This window comes from Atractosteus spatula, chromosome 4, assembly GCF_055471065.1.
Source record: "Atractosteus spatula isolate fAtrSpa1 chromosome 4, fAtrSpa1.hap1, whole genome shotgun sequence".
In the NCBI taxonomy this organism is placed as follows: Eukaryota; Metazoa; Chordata; class Actinopteri; order Semionotiformes; family Lepisosteidae; genus Atractosteus; species Atractosteus spatula.
Window position 1 is genome coordinate 32,793,434 of NC_142709.1, and position 18,280 is coordinate 32,811,713.

At 40.5% G+C, this 18,280-nt stretch overlaps 1 protein-coding gene across 4 annotated transcripts in view; it reads left to right on the forward strand.

Annotated features, from left to right (window-relative positions):
* The first annotated feature begins 6,963 nt into the window (after positions 1-6,963).
* The window catches only part of kdm6a (lysine (K)-specific demethylase 6A), a 107,830-nt gene continuing 96,513 nt past the window's right edge, over positions 6,964-18,280 (forward strand). For all 4 annotated transcript variants that reach the window (XM_088912873.1, XM_088912875.1, XM_088912874.1 and 1 more), the window contains exons 1-2: positions 6,964-7,476; positions 7,656-7,719. In XM_088912873.1, the coding sequence (XP_088768999.1) occupies positions 7,304-7,476; positions 7,656-7,719 (237 nt within the window). In that variant the 5' untranslated portion in view covers positions 6,964-7,303. The remainder of the gene's footprint in view (positions 7,477-7,655; positions 7,720-18,280) is intronic.

An 18,280-nucleotide genomic window follows, 5' to 3' on the forward strand; every position in this document is an offset into this window, starting at 1 on the left:
GGGTTGTTAAGGGCTGTGATCCTGCTAATTTCCACTCTTGATTTCTATAATCTGTCCTCACTATAAATTCCCCTTAATTCAACTGGTGAAGAGCAGGTTTTCACTTCTCCCCTTATTGGCTGTGCAATGAGGTTGCCCTTTAGTGGTGGATGAAGCTGGTCACCTCCTAAATATTTAATGTTGCCAGGTGGATGCCTTTCATTTAAGGAAAACAAAAAGGGGGGGGACCGTGTCCTGGTGAATTTTGTTGCTTGTTTTAGCTTGTAAAACACAAAAATGCCCTTCTCGGACATCAAGAAAACTAGGTTTGCAGAATACTTATAACATCCAATACAAAAAAATCAAACATAAAAAAACAAGTTGCCTACGACTCCCGAAAAAGACTCATTTCAAGCTGGTTTCCTCGGTTTTCCAGTAGCTTTAGCTCGCAGGGCGTCTGTTATCATGTTTACGTTTTTTGTTTTTTTTGGCTGAATCCTGAATTTCTTTATCTTTGAGCGGGAAACATACCGAGCCATTTTACCTAACTTGAACGCCCTCGCATCCTGCGTTGTTGTACAGCCTTTTAAAAACATTATTTTATTTTAACTGAGTAAAAATGTAAATAGAGCAAAAGACAGACTTTTAAATAACCGAGAACCATGGGAATTGTATTTCTTTCACGTGCACCCGTGACCTGGGTGTGAAAGGAATTTCCCAGAGTTCCTCGGGGCTTGTTTTAGGTTCAGACTCACCAGGCGATTCATCGCAAACGCCTTTTGTTTTCCGATATTACTGGCAAAATGAAGATTGGGGAGTTAAACGTTAAACAAGAGCAGACACCACATTGCATCCGTGTAATGATAGCACTAGTTTGGAGCCTTGAAAAATGTCTTAAGACTTGATTGCTTTTTAACGCATTTTTAATTCTGTATCTGATCAACAAGTATCCCAAAAGCACACACTGTAGTGTAGCTTGTTTGAGCAAAGACGACCTCTGATGCGCTCTTCACGGTGAAACCAGGAATAACGTGATTTTATCCCGGAGCTTGGAGCACAGAGGTCCTATTAATGTTAATTCTATGGTGGTTGAGGCAATATTAAGAATTTGCCTTGTGTATTTCTAGTCACTGACGACATTTTTACAGAGCCCCCAGTACCCCTTTCAAGCATGATTAACAAAAACAATCTATGCAGCCTCTGTTTCCGATATGGTGTGATATTGAGAGATCTTATGGATTAATATGACTACTTCCCCCCATTACTGAAGACTGTTTTTGTTTTTCACACTATCTTCAAATATTTTTCATAATTTTGGTGTAGTGGTCAAGGGAAAATTCAGAATTCCAGCTGGACACACCTCTGCCAGATGGACTCTTATTCAGAACGAGTTAATTACCTTTCTTGTACATCAGCAGTTTGCATCTGCATTTAAATGTTTATTTTTAAAAAATATTTATTTAAATATAATGTATTTGTATCGGGCAACTTCCAATAATGAGTGCATGATCCTCTGTTGTGATGCTTCCTGAATTTACTTTAAATCTGTTTTGCTAGTTAGCTCCCTTCATTAAAATAGTTACATTAGCATAGCAGTAACGCACCGCATTGCTTTACAACAGGAAAGATAAAATATGGAGTGCTAACCACACTCAAAACACTATTCAGCAGTTCTCTTGGTAAAAAAATGTTCTCTGTAAAACAAACAGCAACCTGTGAAGCAAAGTACCTACTTAAAGTATCATTGTAAACAGTTAAAACGTTTTCCTTTCCAAGCTCTTTTTCTTTTGCCTAAAGTCTCTAATCCTACCTCTTGAACAATTGCTCCTGTATTAGTATGGTTTGTTTTTTCATGCACGTCGTTCTCAGCTGCATTTTTGAAACTCTAGGAGGTTTTTCAGCTTCATCTTCTGCTTTGTTCTGTCTAGAAAAGTTATACCTAGACATGGATTCTACGTCATCCCACATCTCTTGTGCTTTACAGGCCTCTCTGCTGTTGCTAGTGACAGAAAGCCACTCGTCTCTGCCTCTCTGACACGTCTGACAGATTTAAAGCTTGGCAGAACTGTACCAATATAGGAAGTGGAGTTCCTGTCAGCCAGGAAAGTGACCCCTGCTATGTGTGGCTATAACAAAGGGCCCCACACATTACCGGTTGTGGTGCACACCTGACAGGCAGAGAGCTGAGGAGCTTGCATGACCTTTGCTGAGAGAAATACTCTATTCTATGAAATAGCTGATATGACTCTTTTTTTTTCTTTGTGCATGTAATCAGGTTATCTTTATGCACATATATGTTTCTGGCGCAACCTGGAACCTGGAGATGGTCTGCAAGTAGTCTCAGTCCTAAAAATCCTAAATGGCTGACCCTGCCCTCGGACCCCAAGCTTCTCCCCCTGTCTGTGTGTCTCATGAAGAGCAAGTTGGGGTCTGCGAAGAGACAAATTCCTAATACAAGAAATCGTATATGGCCAATAAAGTGATCTTATTGTCAACAAAATCTTAACAAGGATATCCATGAATATGATTAGATGTTAATCATCTACCAAAAATGATATTTTACATTATAGGTTGCTTGTCCGACTGTTTGACAGTGTTTCACAAGCGAATATGGACCTGGATTCTATTCTCCCACATAGGTCTAAGAACACTTTGCCTAAGCTATTTAAATGACAGGTATGCTGTAATACATGCTCTCGATATGTGCAAAAAAAATCAAGAAATATGGAAAACTATGCGCACATAGGTATTAAATTACCTACATGCATCATATAATCTATCTCCTAACGTGCCCTTCATTTACAGCAGCACTCCAACAGAAGGAAAAGGACTGATTTTTTTGCACACTATTGCTACTGTTACTGATACGACCCTGGGGGCCGGGGGTGGGAAGGTTTTTTGTGTTTGTGAGAGCCCCCCATTGCCAGGGAATCCAGTCCCCCTGACGATGAGGTAATGAGCCTGTGTTTAAAGCCAGCCTGAAAATTGATTTTGATTTCTTGTCGGGCCTATCTACCTCCCTGAGAATGTGGACTGCCGCTTGCATAATTAACAAATTCATACAACTGTGTAATGAAAACAGCGCTGTGGCCTTTTGTTCATATATAGAAACGACAACCATGGTTCTTGGACCCTGAGGCCATGTAATTCACCATAGAGCCTTCAAGGTGGTTTTGTTTGGACAATCTGCTGGACACCTGCAGTGCTTGGTTAACTTCCTGGGTGCCTTGAAAGCAAGGCTGAAAGTGCTTGCCTGAGTGTAGACTGTACTCGACAATTACGGATTCAAGCCTTGTTCAGGTCTCTAGCCGACTGTGACTGGGATTCTGGGCTTATTGTACAAGACAAGAGGAGAGATGAGATGGCAAGGAAACAAAGCAATAGTGCTAGCCAAGCAATAGTGTGTGCTGGGGCAGCAGCATCATGACAAGAGATGCAAATAGGCTCAATAAACTTATCAAGAAAGCTGGCTCTGTGTTGGGGTTGAGCCTTGACCCCCTGGAGGTGGTGGCTGAGAGGAGAATGCTGACCAGGCTCACAGCCATCATGAACATCACTTCTCATCCGCTTCATAGGACTGTTACTGGGCAGCGGAGCACTTTTGGCAACAGACTGCTCCAGCTACGGTGTTCAAGGGAACGTTTACGCAGGTCTTTCCTCTCGGCGGCTGTCAGGGTGCATAACGCTGCCCTAGGCTAGGACTTAATTTGCTCATCTATGGACAGCATGTTGCTCCACTGTACTTTTTTTTGGATGCTCAATCTGTATATACCTATGCACATTTTGCACATATTTTATTGTTTTTACAGTGACTATGAGCATATTTTGCACACACCTATGTATTTATTTATTTATTTATTTATTTTATATTTATGTTGTATTGCTGTACGTATTTTAATTTTTCGTCTATTTTGTCTGTTTTTTTTTTGCTTGTCTTGGGCTGGACTACTGTAACACATCAATTTCCCTTCAGGATCAATAAAGTCTTATCTATCTATCTACCCAGGTGACAAAACCGGGCCAATTTAGGCCTGTGGTTCTTTTCCTTGCCTGTCATGATGTGGGTCATAATTTAATCCCCAGCTGTTGCAGCTTTTAGGACTTGGAGTCCCAAGCCATGGAGGATACTGTCTCTTCTGATTTTTTAATTACAGGCTAATTGATGTCTGTTTTCAACCTGTAGCATTATCTATTAATTTCAGCTCTTAAAGGGTCAAGTGGGATATATAATTGGTTTCATCCCCATGCCATTTTCTAAGTTACAAAACATCCCTCTCACACAAAACTGGCATAAATCTAACTGGACCAGTGCAGAAGAAAGAAGCGCTCACTGTGGGCATTCATCAGCAACTGGTTGACTAGGAAGAGACCTTTAGTCAGAAACAATGTTCTGTGTACTGGAGGTGTTGGAAGCAGCACCCCTTGAGCTAAATAAAAACCTGAACAAGCAGGCAGATCTAATAAATCACCGATCAGCACCTGATACTTAGAGCTCAACTGGAATATAATACAGAAGTGTGTTCCTCCAGAACCAGGGCTGGGAACCATTGGCTGAGGTATATGTATCTGAACATTTTAACACAATCGGCTGTTCTCACGTGTAATAAGTGTTTGAGATTTCCATTTGTTTAGAGCTCAGCAAAGACCTTTACCTATTTTCAATATGAAAAATTAATCTATATGTTGTTGGACCTATAACACACGCAATTAATTTTACATGGATGTTCACACCGCTGCGGTTCTCCTTCTTAATATTTGGATTCTAGTACACCAGAAAACTCAAGGTGAATTTTATTTTTCTTACAACAAAGGGTTGCAAATGTTTATTTAGATAAAACCACTCAATAAAGTCAAAAATAATAACAGGCAAGTTGAAGAGTGTTCTGCTTGCTGAAAGTATTGGAAACAAGTTAAAGAATTTCTATACTGCAGAAAAGTTCCTAGAGTATTGATTAATCTTAGTATAACTGAGAATGAGGTATTGCTGCAAGCGGAATGACTAAAATTTTACACTTCCTCTCGCCCTGACTACTTTCACAGTAGTTGTTAAGGAAAAGTGTCTGTATTGTTTCATAGACCTTTTACCAGTATAATTCACGTCATTAAGAATTGCACCGATTTCAGAATTGCAAATGTAACACCAATGCATAAAAAGCGGGACAAAATTAAACTAGGAAACTATAAGTCAATCAGTCTTATTTATGTTGCTGGCAATGTTACAGAAATGATAGCTGGAACTGAACTAAAAGAATTATTTAAAACATTTGCATTTTAAGAGACAGCCGACATGGATTTAGATGAAAGCCTCATTTAATTTACCAGCGACAAGGACAGTTGATCCACTATTGAAACCACTATAGAAAATGACATATTTAGACTACCAGAAAGACTTTGACTAGGTCGCTCATTAAAAGCTTTATTAAAAAAACTCAAAGTAAAAAAAACGCACATGGATTGAAACTGGTTGAACAAATAGGAATTCTTATGCATTAATCCATCCTAAAAGGCATAACCTATGAAAGGGGCTGATATTTATTTGTTCCGATTTGTATAAGCAATTGGGATTTTGATATTAGCTAACAAAACAGTTAATAGTTGCATGACACAAAAATACAAGCGGCAAGCACACAAACAGCAGCAAGAGAAGTACCGAGGGTTAAAAAAATTGATTGGATTTTATGAAATTTAAAAGTAACATTGAAGCACAAACATTTACTATGCATGCACAGTATATCCCACATGGGTGATTTGGAGCTGCAGGGAGTTAGACAAAAAAGGATCTAGGTGTTTATGTGAATTATTTTGCAGCTACATCAAAATAACATGAGGAAGCAAAGAAAAGTTAACAGAATACTTGGGGTGCATAAGAAAAAGTGTGGGATTCAAAGACAGGGTAATTATGAACCATCTTTAAAATTCTTTAGTAAGACATTTACAATATTCTAGCTCTAAGAGGCAATTTGCTCCAAGTATACAAAACGCCAAGGGGTTCAGATAAGACTATTTCTCAGGTCTTAACAAAACCAGATCACAGTTAAAAACAAAAAAGGATTGTACTGAGAGGAAGACAGGACCCATTTCTACACACAAACTTGTGAGTGTCCAGAGCATATGCTCTCCATCCTGTTTGTCGAGAACAAAAGTTATGCCTTTTGAAAATAAATTATCAAACAAGGATGGACACAACGGCCACCTCTTGCTTGCAGCTGTGCTTACAAAGCACCATATTTCACTTTACTGTTTCTTTGCGAGTTTCATACACTCACGTTTTACGCTGCCTTTTGCACGGAAAGGGATGAATTTCCGAGTTACACATTACAGATTGCTTAATTAAAATTGACGACACCTTCAGACTGAAAAACTCATTTTTAATTGCAATCTGTGTGGGAACCATGAAAACGAACGACCCCCCAGAAAAAAAAAATGGGTAAAACAAGATAATGGCGTTTTTGTTATAGTGAAACAAGGGCTTCTAACTGCACAACAGTAGTTTGGCACTTGCCCCCTAACCGAGCATTTTACTAAATCAATAACCAAGAAATAACTTCGCCTTTTACCATCACAACCTCCACATCACAAACTGTCTACGCTGTAACCAAAAAATGGGGCACAGTCATCGCAATTACTTGTATATGTAGCTGGACCTACTAACTTGCTGTATAATTAAGCCCGCCTTTTACAATAATACATAGAAAACGGCAGGACTCTCATCCAGCCGTGACATCGGAAAGGTAAAACGTCACCCTATTGAATGGACTGCCCACCAATCCATGCGAGTGGGCAGAACGAGCGAAGTTGTGTGTGTTTTTTTTATCCTTGCCGTTTTGTAAGTTTGTATGAGAGGCACAGAGCTCCAGAGAAAGGAACCCCAAGACATCCACAGACAAGGCTGGTCACATGACGCGGCGGGCGCGCCTCATTGGTTGCGGCAGGCAGAGGGGAGGGCGTTCCGACGGCGGCGGCGTGGGTTCGCCTGTGTGACACAATTACAACAACTTTGAGCTGGTGGTTTGGGGGGAAGTTTGTGATATTAACCAAATAACACCCCGTTTTGAAAAACCCCGCATTCATAGCACTCCATGCACAACAACGCTCTCGGTTGCATACAGATATTTTTTGTATAAAACAATGTAAAAAAAAAGAAGACCATTTTGGAGGGTTTCTTTTTTTGCTCTCCTGTAAAAAGGATTTACTGTTTATTTTTTTTTACATTTTTTTCAATCCTGGAAATAAAAAAGTTGGTTTTCCCTCTCCCGATTTTTTTTGGCTTCGCTGTTTTGTTTTGGTGGAGGTTTTTCGTTGGCTGCCCCCCCGGTGCGTTCCCATGAAATCGTGCGGAGTGTCGCTCGCCGCTGCCGCCTGCGCTGCTGCTCGAAGTCTCGGCGCTACTGCTGGTGATGAGGAAAAGAAAATGGCGGCGGGAAAAGCGATTGAAACCGAAGAGGACTTTCCGAGGCTGACAGCGCAGGAGAGGGACACCCTGGCCGGGATAGACAGGTCAGAAAAGGGCGCGGTGTGGGGAAAATGCCGCCTTTTCTCTTCTTCCTGGCGTTCCGCGGTGGTGGTGGTTTTCTTTTTTCCAAAAAACAAGTGTAAATTTAAACCCGCTTGGTTATTTTTTGCAAAACCTCCCGTGTTAACGCGGAGCCGCCTGTGTGTTGTTTTCTGTTTTACAGCCGGCTGTTTGGATTTCAGAGGCTTCATGAAGATGGCGCCAGAACGAAGGCCTTGCTATTAAAGGTATTTGAAGAATATCGGACCCGAGAAGGTCTTTTCCCCCTTAAACTCCTGTTAGTGCATTTTGTACCTGGGAGGCACCTAGTTTAAAGCGCTTTAAGAGAAAAGAGGTCGACCTCATGGCGATGCGCCCCCCGTGCATTAAATATTGGTGTGTTTTGCACCCTCTCCCCGATCTTGCACATTGGGAGAGCTGTGGGTGATCGGGAGTGGGACTCTTATTTTGGGGCATTTAATTTTTCAGGGTAGCAATGTTTGCAGTGGTGACGTTGTTAGTGTTATTGTGCGTGTGTGTTTTTAACATGGAAAAGTAGTGACTTACATCAGGACCTTCGTGCATCTCACCAGGCTGCGTGGTTCCGTTTTCCTGGTTTTTTTTTTTGGGGGGGGGGGGGGCAGTTTTGGCAAACTGGTCCTCGGATGTTGATGTAGGATCTGTAAAAATGGGTCAGTCATATTTGGGAGCCACGTCCAGTTTGTGGCGATATTACGGGTTGTTAGCTGGCTGTGCGGTTTAGATTGCAGTTGGATTTGTGTTATTGAACCTGAATTCGCGACGAGGGGAAATTAGGATCTTTATTTTAAATCCCCTTCACCACCCCCCATGACTTTAGCTCAAGCTAAAAGCAGACGTTGTTGCAGTTATTTGGTGTTTTCCAGTAGTTGCGTTCCCTGGATGTTATTTACATGGCCGTGTCGTGCAGTAAGCTGTACCCGCCACCCAGCCGTGCCTGTCGTCGCGGTTTGCTTGACAGTAAATAAGTAAAAACTTGTTGACCGTGTTCTTGTGGAAGGGATGCTGTCTTACGAGGGGGGAGAGGGGGTTTGCGATGAAGTTGTTGGTTCTGTTTTTAAACATAGTTAGTAATGGCTGCTTGAATCGGCCCAAGATGGCGGGACGGGGAGGAGAAAAAGTGAGAGAGAAATAGAGGCAGGGGAGCTAAATTATCGACTATATCAAGCCTGTTTAGAGATATTAGGCGGCGAGTTCAGTTTCTCTCCGTTTATTTTTATACTTTTTACGTCGTTTTCACCTACAGTATTTAGCCTTTTATTTGAAATAAAAACGACGGGTACGGCTTGCTTGTCTTCTGCGTTTGCTGTGCGCGTGCCACCCTCTGCTCTCGGCACCTATCGCATCATCAACCTGTAGCACATTGGACACCGAACAAAGGCTACCATGGGGGTCATTTTTTGGAGGTTCCCATTTTTTCGTCACTCTAAAACAATGCACGATGCAGGTGCACGGTTTTTGCAACCCCCCCCCCCCACCCCCCGAGTCGGTTTCACTCGTCTGTTGAGTCGTGCTCAGGAGGTCTTGAAGGTTTGGGCCTCTTTCGTGTGCCATGATATTCTTCGGGGTGAGGGTGCCTCAAGTGTAGACCCAATTATTCATGAGGCAGAGCAACTTCAGTTTTTTCGCAGGCTGTAACCAATGCGGTTAACGTTTAGTTTCGCTATGCACCAATACTGGCACGTATGTACGACTGAACCACTTTTGAAATTCGTGGACTTGCGTGTGAGAAATACTCTCTTGCAGGATTTGTCCTCATGCCTCGATATGTAAATTAAAATGCATCGGTGGTGCTCGAAGCCATTGTTTTTGGCTACGAATTGTGTTTCCAGTTTTAGGGTTGTATTAACGGTGCACACTAATTCTAGTCAGAGCAGGATATCACTTCCGTATTTGGGAATCTATAAACAAAAGGGAAGGATAAACATTAGAGGAAAGATGGGCGTTATTTAGTCACACAGATGTCCCTTTTATTGAATTGTTGTTTTGTTTCGTGTTTGGGCTTGAACATCAAGCTTTTAGATTAGCTTTGGTGAACATTCATTTTTCATGAGCCCAGAATTTGGGGTTTTATTTCCAGGTACAATTTTGCCTTGTTGTTACTTTTGCTGTCTTTGTGAAAATAACCTTGCAGGTTTTATGGTTTTGAAAAAAGATGTGTGGGTGAGGCAGCAAAACCTTACTGCAAAACAGTGCAAACATGTTGGTAGGAAATTATTGCAGTTTGACCAGGAGTGTCTCTTCATAGCACATTTAGGTCCAGGGGGACTGGAAAGTGTTGATTCTCTTACTGTGTAGTTTTCATTAAAAGTTTTAAATGTAAAACTACTTGTACAGTGGTCTTTATGAATCATTGGTAGGCCACCAGATGTCTGTGATAGTCTTAAGCAATAGGAAGGATGGGATTACATTAAAATTAAAATGATGGATGCTATCTGTATTAAAGAGACAGCACTTCATAAAGACATGAATATTTACATATTGGGTAGAGGCCATTCAGCCAATGTAGTTCAGCACTTTAGATAGCTAATTGATCCAAGGATCCAGCCGTTTCTTGAAAAAAGTCCAAGGTATCGGCTTAAACAGCATGACTGGCTAGCTTGTTCCATACTCCCACGACTCTTTGTGTAAAGAAGTGCCTCCTGTTCCTAGTTTTAAGTGTGCTTAGACATACGTGCCACTTATTCAGAGCACATTGTTGGCCTTGACTTTGAATCTTTATCACTAGAAGATTGCTATATAGGAGCCTCACAGACGGATTTTATTAAACATCCAGTTAAGGTTGTCGTTCTTAATTTCCTTGTCAGTTTTTTTTCATGGTGGGTAAACCGATGTCATTCATTTATTTGGTGTGCATTTCCTTTACTGTGTTTCTGACCGTGGGGATTTCTTTCTAGAAGTAAAACCATTGCAGCAGTGACTCGTTAGTGGAAGATAGAACTCGGCGTTTTCTGTCATTCAAATAGTAAAAGCCTTGTTAAAGACTGATGTCGTCCTCTTTTCCTTATTGTTCAAAAGGCTTAAGGTTAGGTGAGATAAAAATAACTAAGGTTACGATTTTGAGGGTAGGTCATTAGGAGTGTCTGGGCTAATTTGGCTGTTTTTCTAGTATTCTGTTCTAAAAAAAAAAGAACTCATCATTCTTGAAATATCCTAGATGAATCTTTGTTTTAAATTAATAAAAGTCATAAATCTAGGTACCAGCTAAATAGCCATTATCAGATCATTAGCATTTTCAAGGTATTGATTGGTGTTTTTGTTCTTTAAACTTGGCTGCCGCGGTGCAGCGAAGGGTTTGGCCGAAGGGCCGCATGATCTGAGGCACATTTATAATGTCCATGACCACGGCATTCAGATAGTTTTCTCACAGTTGTGTCCTACACCTGAGTCAAAGGCTCGTTCTGACGTCTGTGCACGACGGTTCTACTCTCACCCTTGGCATCTAAAGGTTTCTCAGTTCTGCAGCTGCGCATACTGATCCCCTGGCATAACAATTACATTTGCTCTTCAGCGGTGAAAGTGATCTGTGATTTTGCTGTTGTTGCATCAGGGAACGTCAGAAGCCAATAGTCAGTTAATGCTGCGAAAAGAATTGGAGTTATTTTGAATACTAGAAAATGTGGGATTTATCTCTAGTGATCATTAAGTGGACTAAATAATTCAAGCTTGGCGTAGTTGCAACATTGCCATTGTAAACTAATTTGGATTAGTCTGAGGATTCTGTCTCTGCATTGTTGGTATTAAAGCTCTAATATATGACGAATGTTGAATGTAAGACCACTGGTTTAAATGTTCGAGTATAAAATGCAGCAATATTCTGGAGTTGTGTATTTTTTGCAGTTGAAGTCTGCATGCAAAACTAGACCTGTAAAAGCTTTCTGGGCACCCTCTCTTCTATCAGCTTTGTATTTAAATTGACTAACCTTGGAATTAGGGACCGTTCCAAACTAACGTTACAAGTGAGTAAGAAAAGATTAAGCTTGTTCCTTGGACTGGGAGTTTTGTATCTGTAAACAGCACATATTCTATCTTTGTGATGTGTAGTTATGTTTAGTTCTTTACAGGTAGCGTGTAGACGTTTTTCATCTTGTTTTTAATTGCGCTCGTTCTCCGGAGTGCTTGGACTCTTCAGGTGAGAAAAATTATAGGAAAGACTGTATGGTGGCATTAAGAAGTGTTTATTTTTGAATGCCTAAATTTTTTACAGCTAGAATTTTCCTTCATCCTCCCTCCCATCTCTAAAGGGAAGTTTGCCAAACGTAACTATATCGGAATCCAGCTTATGGATGAAGGCTTCTCTTATTGGACCTGTATGAGCCTGAGTTGATCTAAGACACTAGTTCGCTCAACCCTGGTTCATGGACAGAAAATGGGCTTAAATATTCGGGTCAACTTCCTTGGTAAAGTGTGAGCAAGCTCTTCGGCCTCCCAGTTTTGCTCATTTTTGCCCACTGCAGTAAAGATCTTCATTTGGAGTAACTCAAGCATACGAGGGATGCTAATAAATTATGCTTGGTGTGGGCTCCTTTCATGATCTGTGTTCAGAATCATGCATGTTTTTTCGAATAGTTTTATTCACCTGCAGGACTTGTAACTGTCGAGTGGCTATAGTAGACTGGGTTTTGAGTTTCAAGTCCCGAAGTGTGGAGAGTCTCTGTATGAACTCCTTAGTGTTAACATGTGTATTTCATATCTTGGGGCTGGCATATCTTGTGAGCTTGGATTTTACCGGTATTGTGCAAGTTCTGACTTCTAGATGGTTAAAACTGTAACAAATAACAGTGTAGGCAGGGGTATCGGACCCTGGTCCTGCACAGCCACAGTCCAGCAGATTTCATAGGTAACCTCCAAGTTGTCATTTTCTAAAGGCCAGGGTACAATTCTACAATTGGTTAAACAGGAGACATGTTCAATGAAGTAATTATTTGGAATACAAAACGGAAATATCCTTTGGCCTTCAAAGACTAATGTTCCCTGCATTGAAACATTACTTGCTGAATTGATCAGTTTGCTTCAACAAGTGTGCCTGATCTTTACACAAAAGATGACCTGTAAGAATAAGTTGGTAGGTGCCCTCCATGTCCAGGACTGGAGACCTCTGGTGAGCAGCATTACCGCATGTAAACAGTCATGCTGTAGTAAGCTTAGGTTTACTTCTGAGTAACCAGTCCCAGTATTCTGCCCAGAAGTTGCTATTTATTGCATTGGAACCAGAGAAGACCAGAAAGAGCACAGTTTTGTTTTACCAAAAGCAAAATGCCAGCTGTATGTCTTGTGTGTTTTCTGTTCAGTTTTGCAGTTTACAGAATATGAGGATTAAGTATTGCTTAAATCAGTTTCTTGTATGTTTCTTTCATACCCCTTTTTTGCAAGCTTGTTATTTCCAGTTAAGTATTCTAGGTGAAACGGGTATCTGGTAACAGTTGGGGAGCTAAATAAGAGGAAAAGACTCATTGAAGCAGAATTCTGCCTTGAAGTCCAGTGAGCATGTGAGCTTTGTGCCGTATTGAAGTAGTCCTCCTCGTTATTTCTGATCTAGCAGCTTCGAGTTCTGTTTAGATACTCTTTCCCCCCCATAGTATTTAGCATTTGGAATGATCTAAAAGCCACAAAAATGAGTTAAACACAAAGCACAGGACATTTAGTAATGTAAATCCCTGAAGTTGAAAGTTCTAGCTAAATTAAAAGCAAGAGATGATTGATGCCCATATCTTTACTTTAAATCCGCAAAAAGCACAAAAGGCAAAAGGAAATCCCGGAAAATTAACCAACTCAGAAGTAGTTTACATTATAATACAAAAAAGCAAAAAAGCTTATTGTGCAGAAGGAACTTGGTGAAATCTGACATCTCAACAATGCAGAGAAAATAATTGCAGTGTAATTTGATTCTCTGTCAACATGCTGCTGGCCTACTGGAGAGCTATACCCCTTTCCACCAGTGAAGGCCCAGCTGTCATGTAAGGTAATAAAGAGATAAGAAAATTAGTGTAATGACCTTTCCCATCCAGATAGGAAGACCTTCCCAGGTTACAGACTGAAACTGATTCAGCACTATTTATTTCTACTAATTTGGCTTCAGACTTTCATACTATAACATGAGGATTAGATGCTTGTCTTATGGAGGTCTTCTCACTTCTTTTAGATGCAGTCTTAATAGTTAATGAAGACCATTGAAGAGATTGGTCTGGAATACTATACTCAGGCCAGGGCTGTCCCATTCTGCAAGAGCTCTGTTTTGGTTGTTGTTTGCGAAATAACGTCATCTTCTGGCCTGTCTTACTGGTAACCCTTTGACATTTTTTGTGAGTGTTTCAGTTACAAATGTTTAGATGAGCTATATCAAGAAATAGGTTTTGGGCATCAAATGATATTTTGAATGTGATGAACGGATGCCTAGATGAATTTTCAGTCCTTTAACTCATTTCATATAGTTTCCCAATCCCTAGTAATTTCTTTTGGTTTAAACAAAACTTTCAGCAGAAATTCTAACCAACAGAAATTGCTAATATCAATAAAACTGGTTTTGTCTCACACCTTGTGAGCTCTACTGATTTAAACTGATGTATGCGTCGAACAAAAAGTTATGTCACATAATTTGAAGGGAAAATTTAGCATTGTAAGTATTTAAAAGCTGCTCCTTGTGATTTTGTTACTAGGATGTTCCATGGCCTTTTTTGCCTTGTTTTGAGAGATGCTGAGCTGGACTGTTTTGGTTTTTGCCATTTCCATGTTTAAATTGACTTTCTATGACCCGTTTGTAAAACACCTTACAGTTTTAGGGGAAGAGAAAGTTAAAGTAACAAAGAACTCAGGTTGTCCTTTATCGTGTTTATATGTTAAGCATTTCATCTTTAAGCATCTTGAACTGATGTTTATTCTTTTGATTTTAACTTTTGGAGTTAATGGGTTTAGAACCTCTTATTCAAGCTTTATTGGAGAAAATAATTAGCTGTTTTTGGAGTCATTTAATTAAAAAAACAGATGCAGCCTGTTTAGGGAGATCTGACTGAATCTTTAAAGGCATAACAGTAATCTTAGACTAAAACTAGCAGACTTTGGAAGAGGTTTCAATTATCAGTGAAGTAGAATTTTGAAGTGTTAGGCCTGCGTGGGTGTCCTGGTTACCCTTTACTGTTGATTTGTACTGTCTGGGCTCCACAAAAAAATCCCTTTTAATTCAATTGATGAAGCATTTTCTCTTTTTTCCCCACTTAACTGTTTAGTGGGGCTGCTGGAGCAGAGGAGCTGTGGCATATCAGCCAGGTGGGGCTGCACGCTAGTGGTGGATACAGTGCGTCTCCTCCTACACTTGAAGATCATGGGGGATTTATGAGATGACAGGCGTTATTACATGTACTCAGACCAATTGGGGTTCATTTGATGCGGGATACAAATTTGTACTGCCAAAAGAAGACCAGTGCCTGCCTATATGTTGTTTCAAATATACCGCCTCTGTAACGTCACTGGTACTGGGGACCAGTATGAGTACACTGTGTAACGAGAGTTCTGATGCATAGAGAGACCCAAGTAAGTTGAGGAAAGATTGCGTGGAATAAGCACTCCCTTGTTTTATAGATGGGAGTTTATTATTATTAATTATTGCATCTTAATTACAGTAACAGGGCATGTATGATTTTACTTACAAACCTTTTCTTTACCATCATCCAGAAATTGTGGCCAAGAATGGGCCAACATCACCCCTGAACAGTGTGTGCAAAGCTGGTACATACTTACCCCAAAAGACTTAATGCTGTTATTGCTGCAAAAGGCGGCCCTACAAAATGTTAAAATGTGGGGATTTAATATTTTCTAACACAAAAACAATGTCACAAGAATTAATTTTGAGTTTCAGTGCATAGAATTAAAAATTTCACAGAGCACAAAATTTTAGTGTAGGATTTGTAATTCAGTAAAATGAGTCAAGGTTGGTCAAGGGTCTGAATATGTTTGCAAGGCACTGTATATTGGTACACTTGTAAGTCACTTTGGATAAAAGAGATGGACAACTAGTATTAGTTCACCAGCTATCAAATCACAACCCACATCTGCTTGTCAGCCTTGTTACTTCAGCAGTTACCCCCAGCATCTCTTCTAGACATCTTTAGGCCGTTTTTTTTTGCTTGCTCAAACATATAGTATGTGCTCAGCCTGTAATCTTCACACAGCAAAAGTTATTCTGAAGAATGGCTCCTGTCATGGGTGGGAATCCACAAATCCTGTTATCTGGAGTCTGGATGAGATACACATGTGCGGGGAGTCGGGGTGTACTCGCCTGGTGAATTTTATGGGCAGAACAGCCACCCCTTGCTTTTTACCTTTCCCTACTGTGTTTTCAGAGGTTCTCCTCCAGCTGAGGCAATAGTGTGTGTATTTGTGTTTTACAATTTAGTTTTTAATGCAGAAGAGCTGGTCACTGTGTTCGTTGTGGGTCCTAATGCCCTGGTACAGTCATTAAAAATCCCAGGGCGTTTCTCGAAGAGAGTGTCTTACGGCAGTGTCTTGTCAGGGGGGAGTCTGGCCATTTACCAATCATGGCTTCTAAATAATCCCACAAGACAGCATTTCCAACCTGGTTCAAAATTTGAGTCCCAGATTTACAGCATCCAATGATACTACATACTCCTAGACTTTTAAACTGTGAATTTGTTACAGTTTTAAGCTATACGTATCTTTTGATGCTTTATTATTATTGTACCGGCAGAATTATTGTTTTATTCTTCGTTGTACCTGTTTTAAAATGTTTTCCTGAGCTGAAAACAGTGTTTTACCAGTACAGATGCGTGAGTAGCTTCTGGTAGTTGGTACTTTGCACCCCGAGACCAATAAAGGGCTGATGCCTGAAAGTGATGAAAGGTAATAACATGTCTTTTGTTTTTGATTTGCTTAAACAGGGAAGTGCTCTCCCGGAGCGTAAGCAAGGAAGACAGGGAGCCATGCAGTGACAGCTCGAGCCCAGAGAATCGCCTAAAGCAGATGTATAACAGACCAGTGGAAGGCCAGCAAGCACAGAAATGTTACTTGGGCTGCAGTGTAGTTAACTTGAGAAAGAGAAACATTATAGATTTAAGACACCAGGCAGACGCAGTTTCAGGACAGAGTGGTGACATGTGCTCTTTAAGTTCTTTAAGCTGTGGCTGTTGCATGTAGTGCAAAATGTAGTGGCATAGTTATGTACAACCTTATTGAAAAGATCAACAAAAAGGACAACTCTTAAGACCACAAGCACAGACAAGAATAATTGCCCATCTGCCATAGATTGGAGGAACCCGCGTACTGTCATGGTGAAGACAGAGTAAAATGCTTCTGTGAGGAGATATAGCAGAGTGCAGGCAGCAAAGGCACAAGCAAATTTTCATGTCCACGCTGACATGATAACATTTTGGCTCTTTCGTCTCTTCAGGTCTGTGTGCATGTCTGTGAAAGGCATCACCACGGCAATAATATTTTTTTCTGCTTTTGTTTTATGGGTGTTCACACACTGAAGGGAGAACTTTTTTTCCTTTGCCAAGACCCTGCTGTTACAGCTCCTGTGCAATTAATAAACACAATAACAAGTTTGCAATCTGCCTTTTCAGTCCAATCCAATGTGGCTGCCCAACTGGCATCCTGCATTTCCAGGACTTCACACAGGCAAGTCCTGTAGTGTGGTTCCTTAGTGATGGCCAGTCCTTTCTAAGCAGGGGCAGCTCTAGTTGAGAAGTTTGAGTAGAAGAGAGGTTTCAAGAAGAGAGAGGTGCGTGGAGTTTGAGTAGAATGGTGGATCTGGAAAAAATCTTTGTGTTTTAACCATTTTGGGATGAATACAGTCATATGCAAACAAAGGTTAGTAGTTGAAAAAATGTATGGCAGTGTTCCTCTGTATGTATGCAGTTGACATGACTTATTAACAGGACTTTGTGATACAGCTGAAAATGGAGAGTCTTATCTATATGATCTGGCAATACATTTTAGAATGTTAGAAAATGTTGTTTGTACTTGTTGATTTACAGCCAAAGACAGTCCTCCCCAAGGTTATTCCTCACTTTTTCTTTGTACTTTTAGCTTTTGAACGAACTTCGTGGTTTTACTGTCCCCGATATTTTGTTGCCAGATTTTTGTGATTTTTTTTTACATTACATCTTTTAACTTTCTTGTTATACTTCTAAGTTTAAAGGAAGTGGTGGAGTAGAATTAACAAATGCTGAAGTGCAGAAAATATTTCCTTTTGGAATAAACGTTTCTTAAATCTATGAATGTTCTGTATGTATGAAATGTATTAATTCTATTGCAGAGCAATTATAACTATATTAAGAATGTCAAATCACGGTGACACCTGCTTTCTTGAATGCCATTGACGTGTTTTGATGCACAGATGTTCATTTCTCGGGTTTTTCTCAATTTGACCGAATCTGGATCTTGTGCAGCACGTTTGTTATGGGGAAACACCGTTTGACTGGACTTCTTTCACCCCCTCCTGTATCTGTAAAATGCATTATATCTGCAGTGCAACATAAGAAAAGTTGCAGACTAGAGGAGGCCGTGTGCCCAATCTGAGCCAGTTGTCCTGAGGGTCTCGTCCAGCCATTTCCTGAAAGAAGGCAGGGTGTCACTGGACAGTTTGTTCCACATGCTCACAATCCTTTGAGTAAAGAACTTGTTCTAGGTTTTTAAGTGAAAACAATGTGGAAGTATATTTGAGTCCTCTGGTTTGTGTTCCACTCCTGAAGAGACCTGTTTTTTTCAAGGCCATAGTGGATTTTGAACATTAACCATGCCAAGAGAGGAAAACAA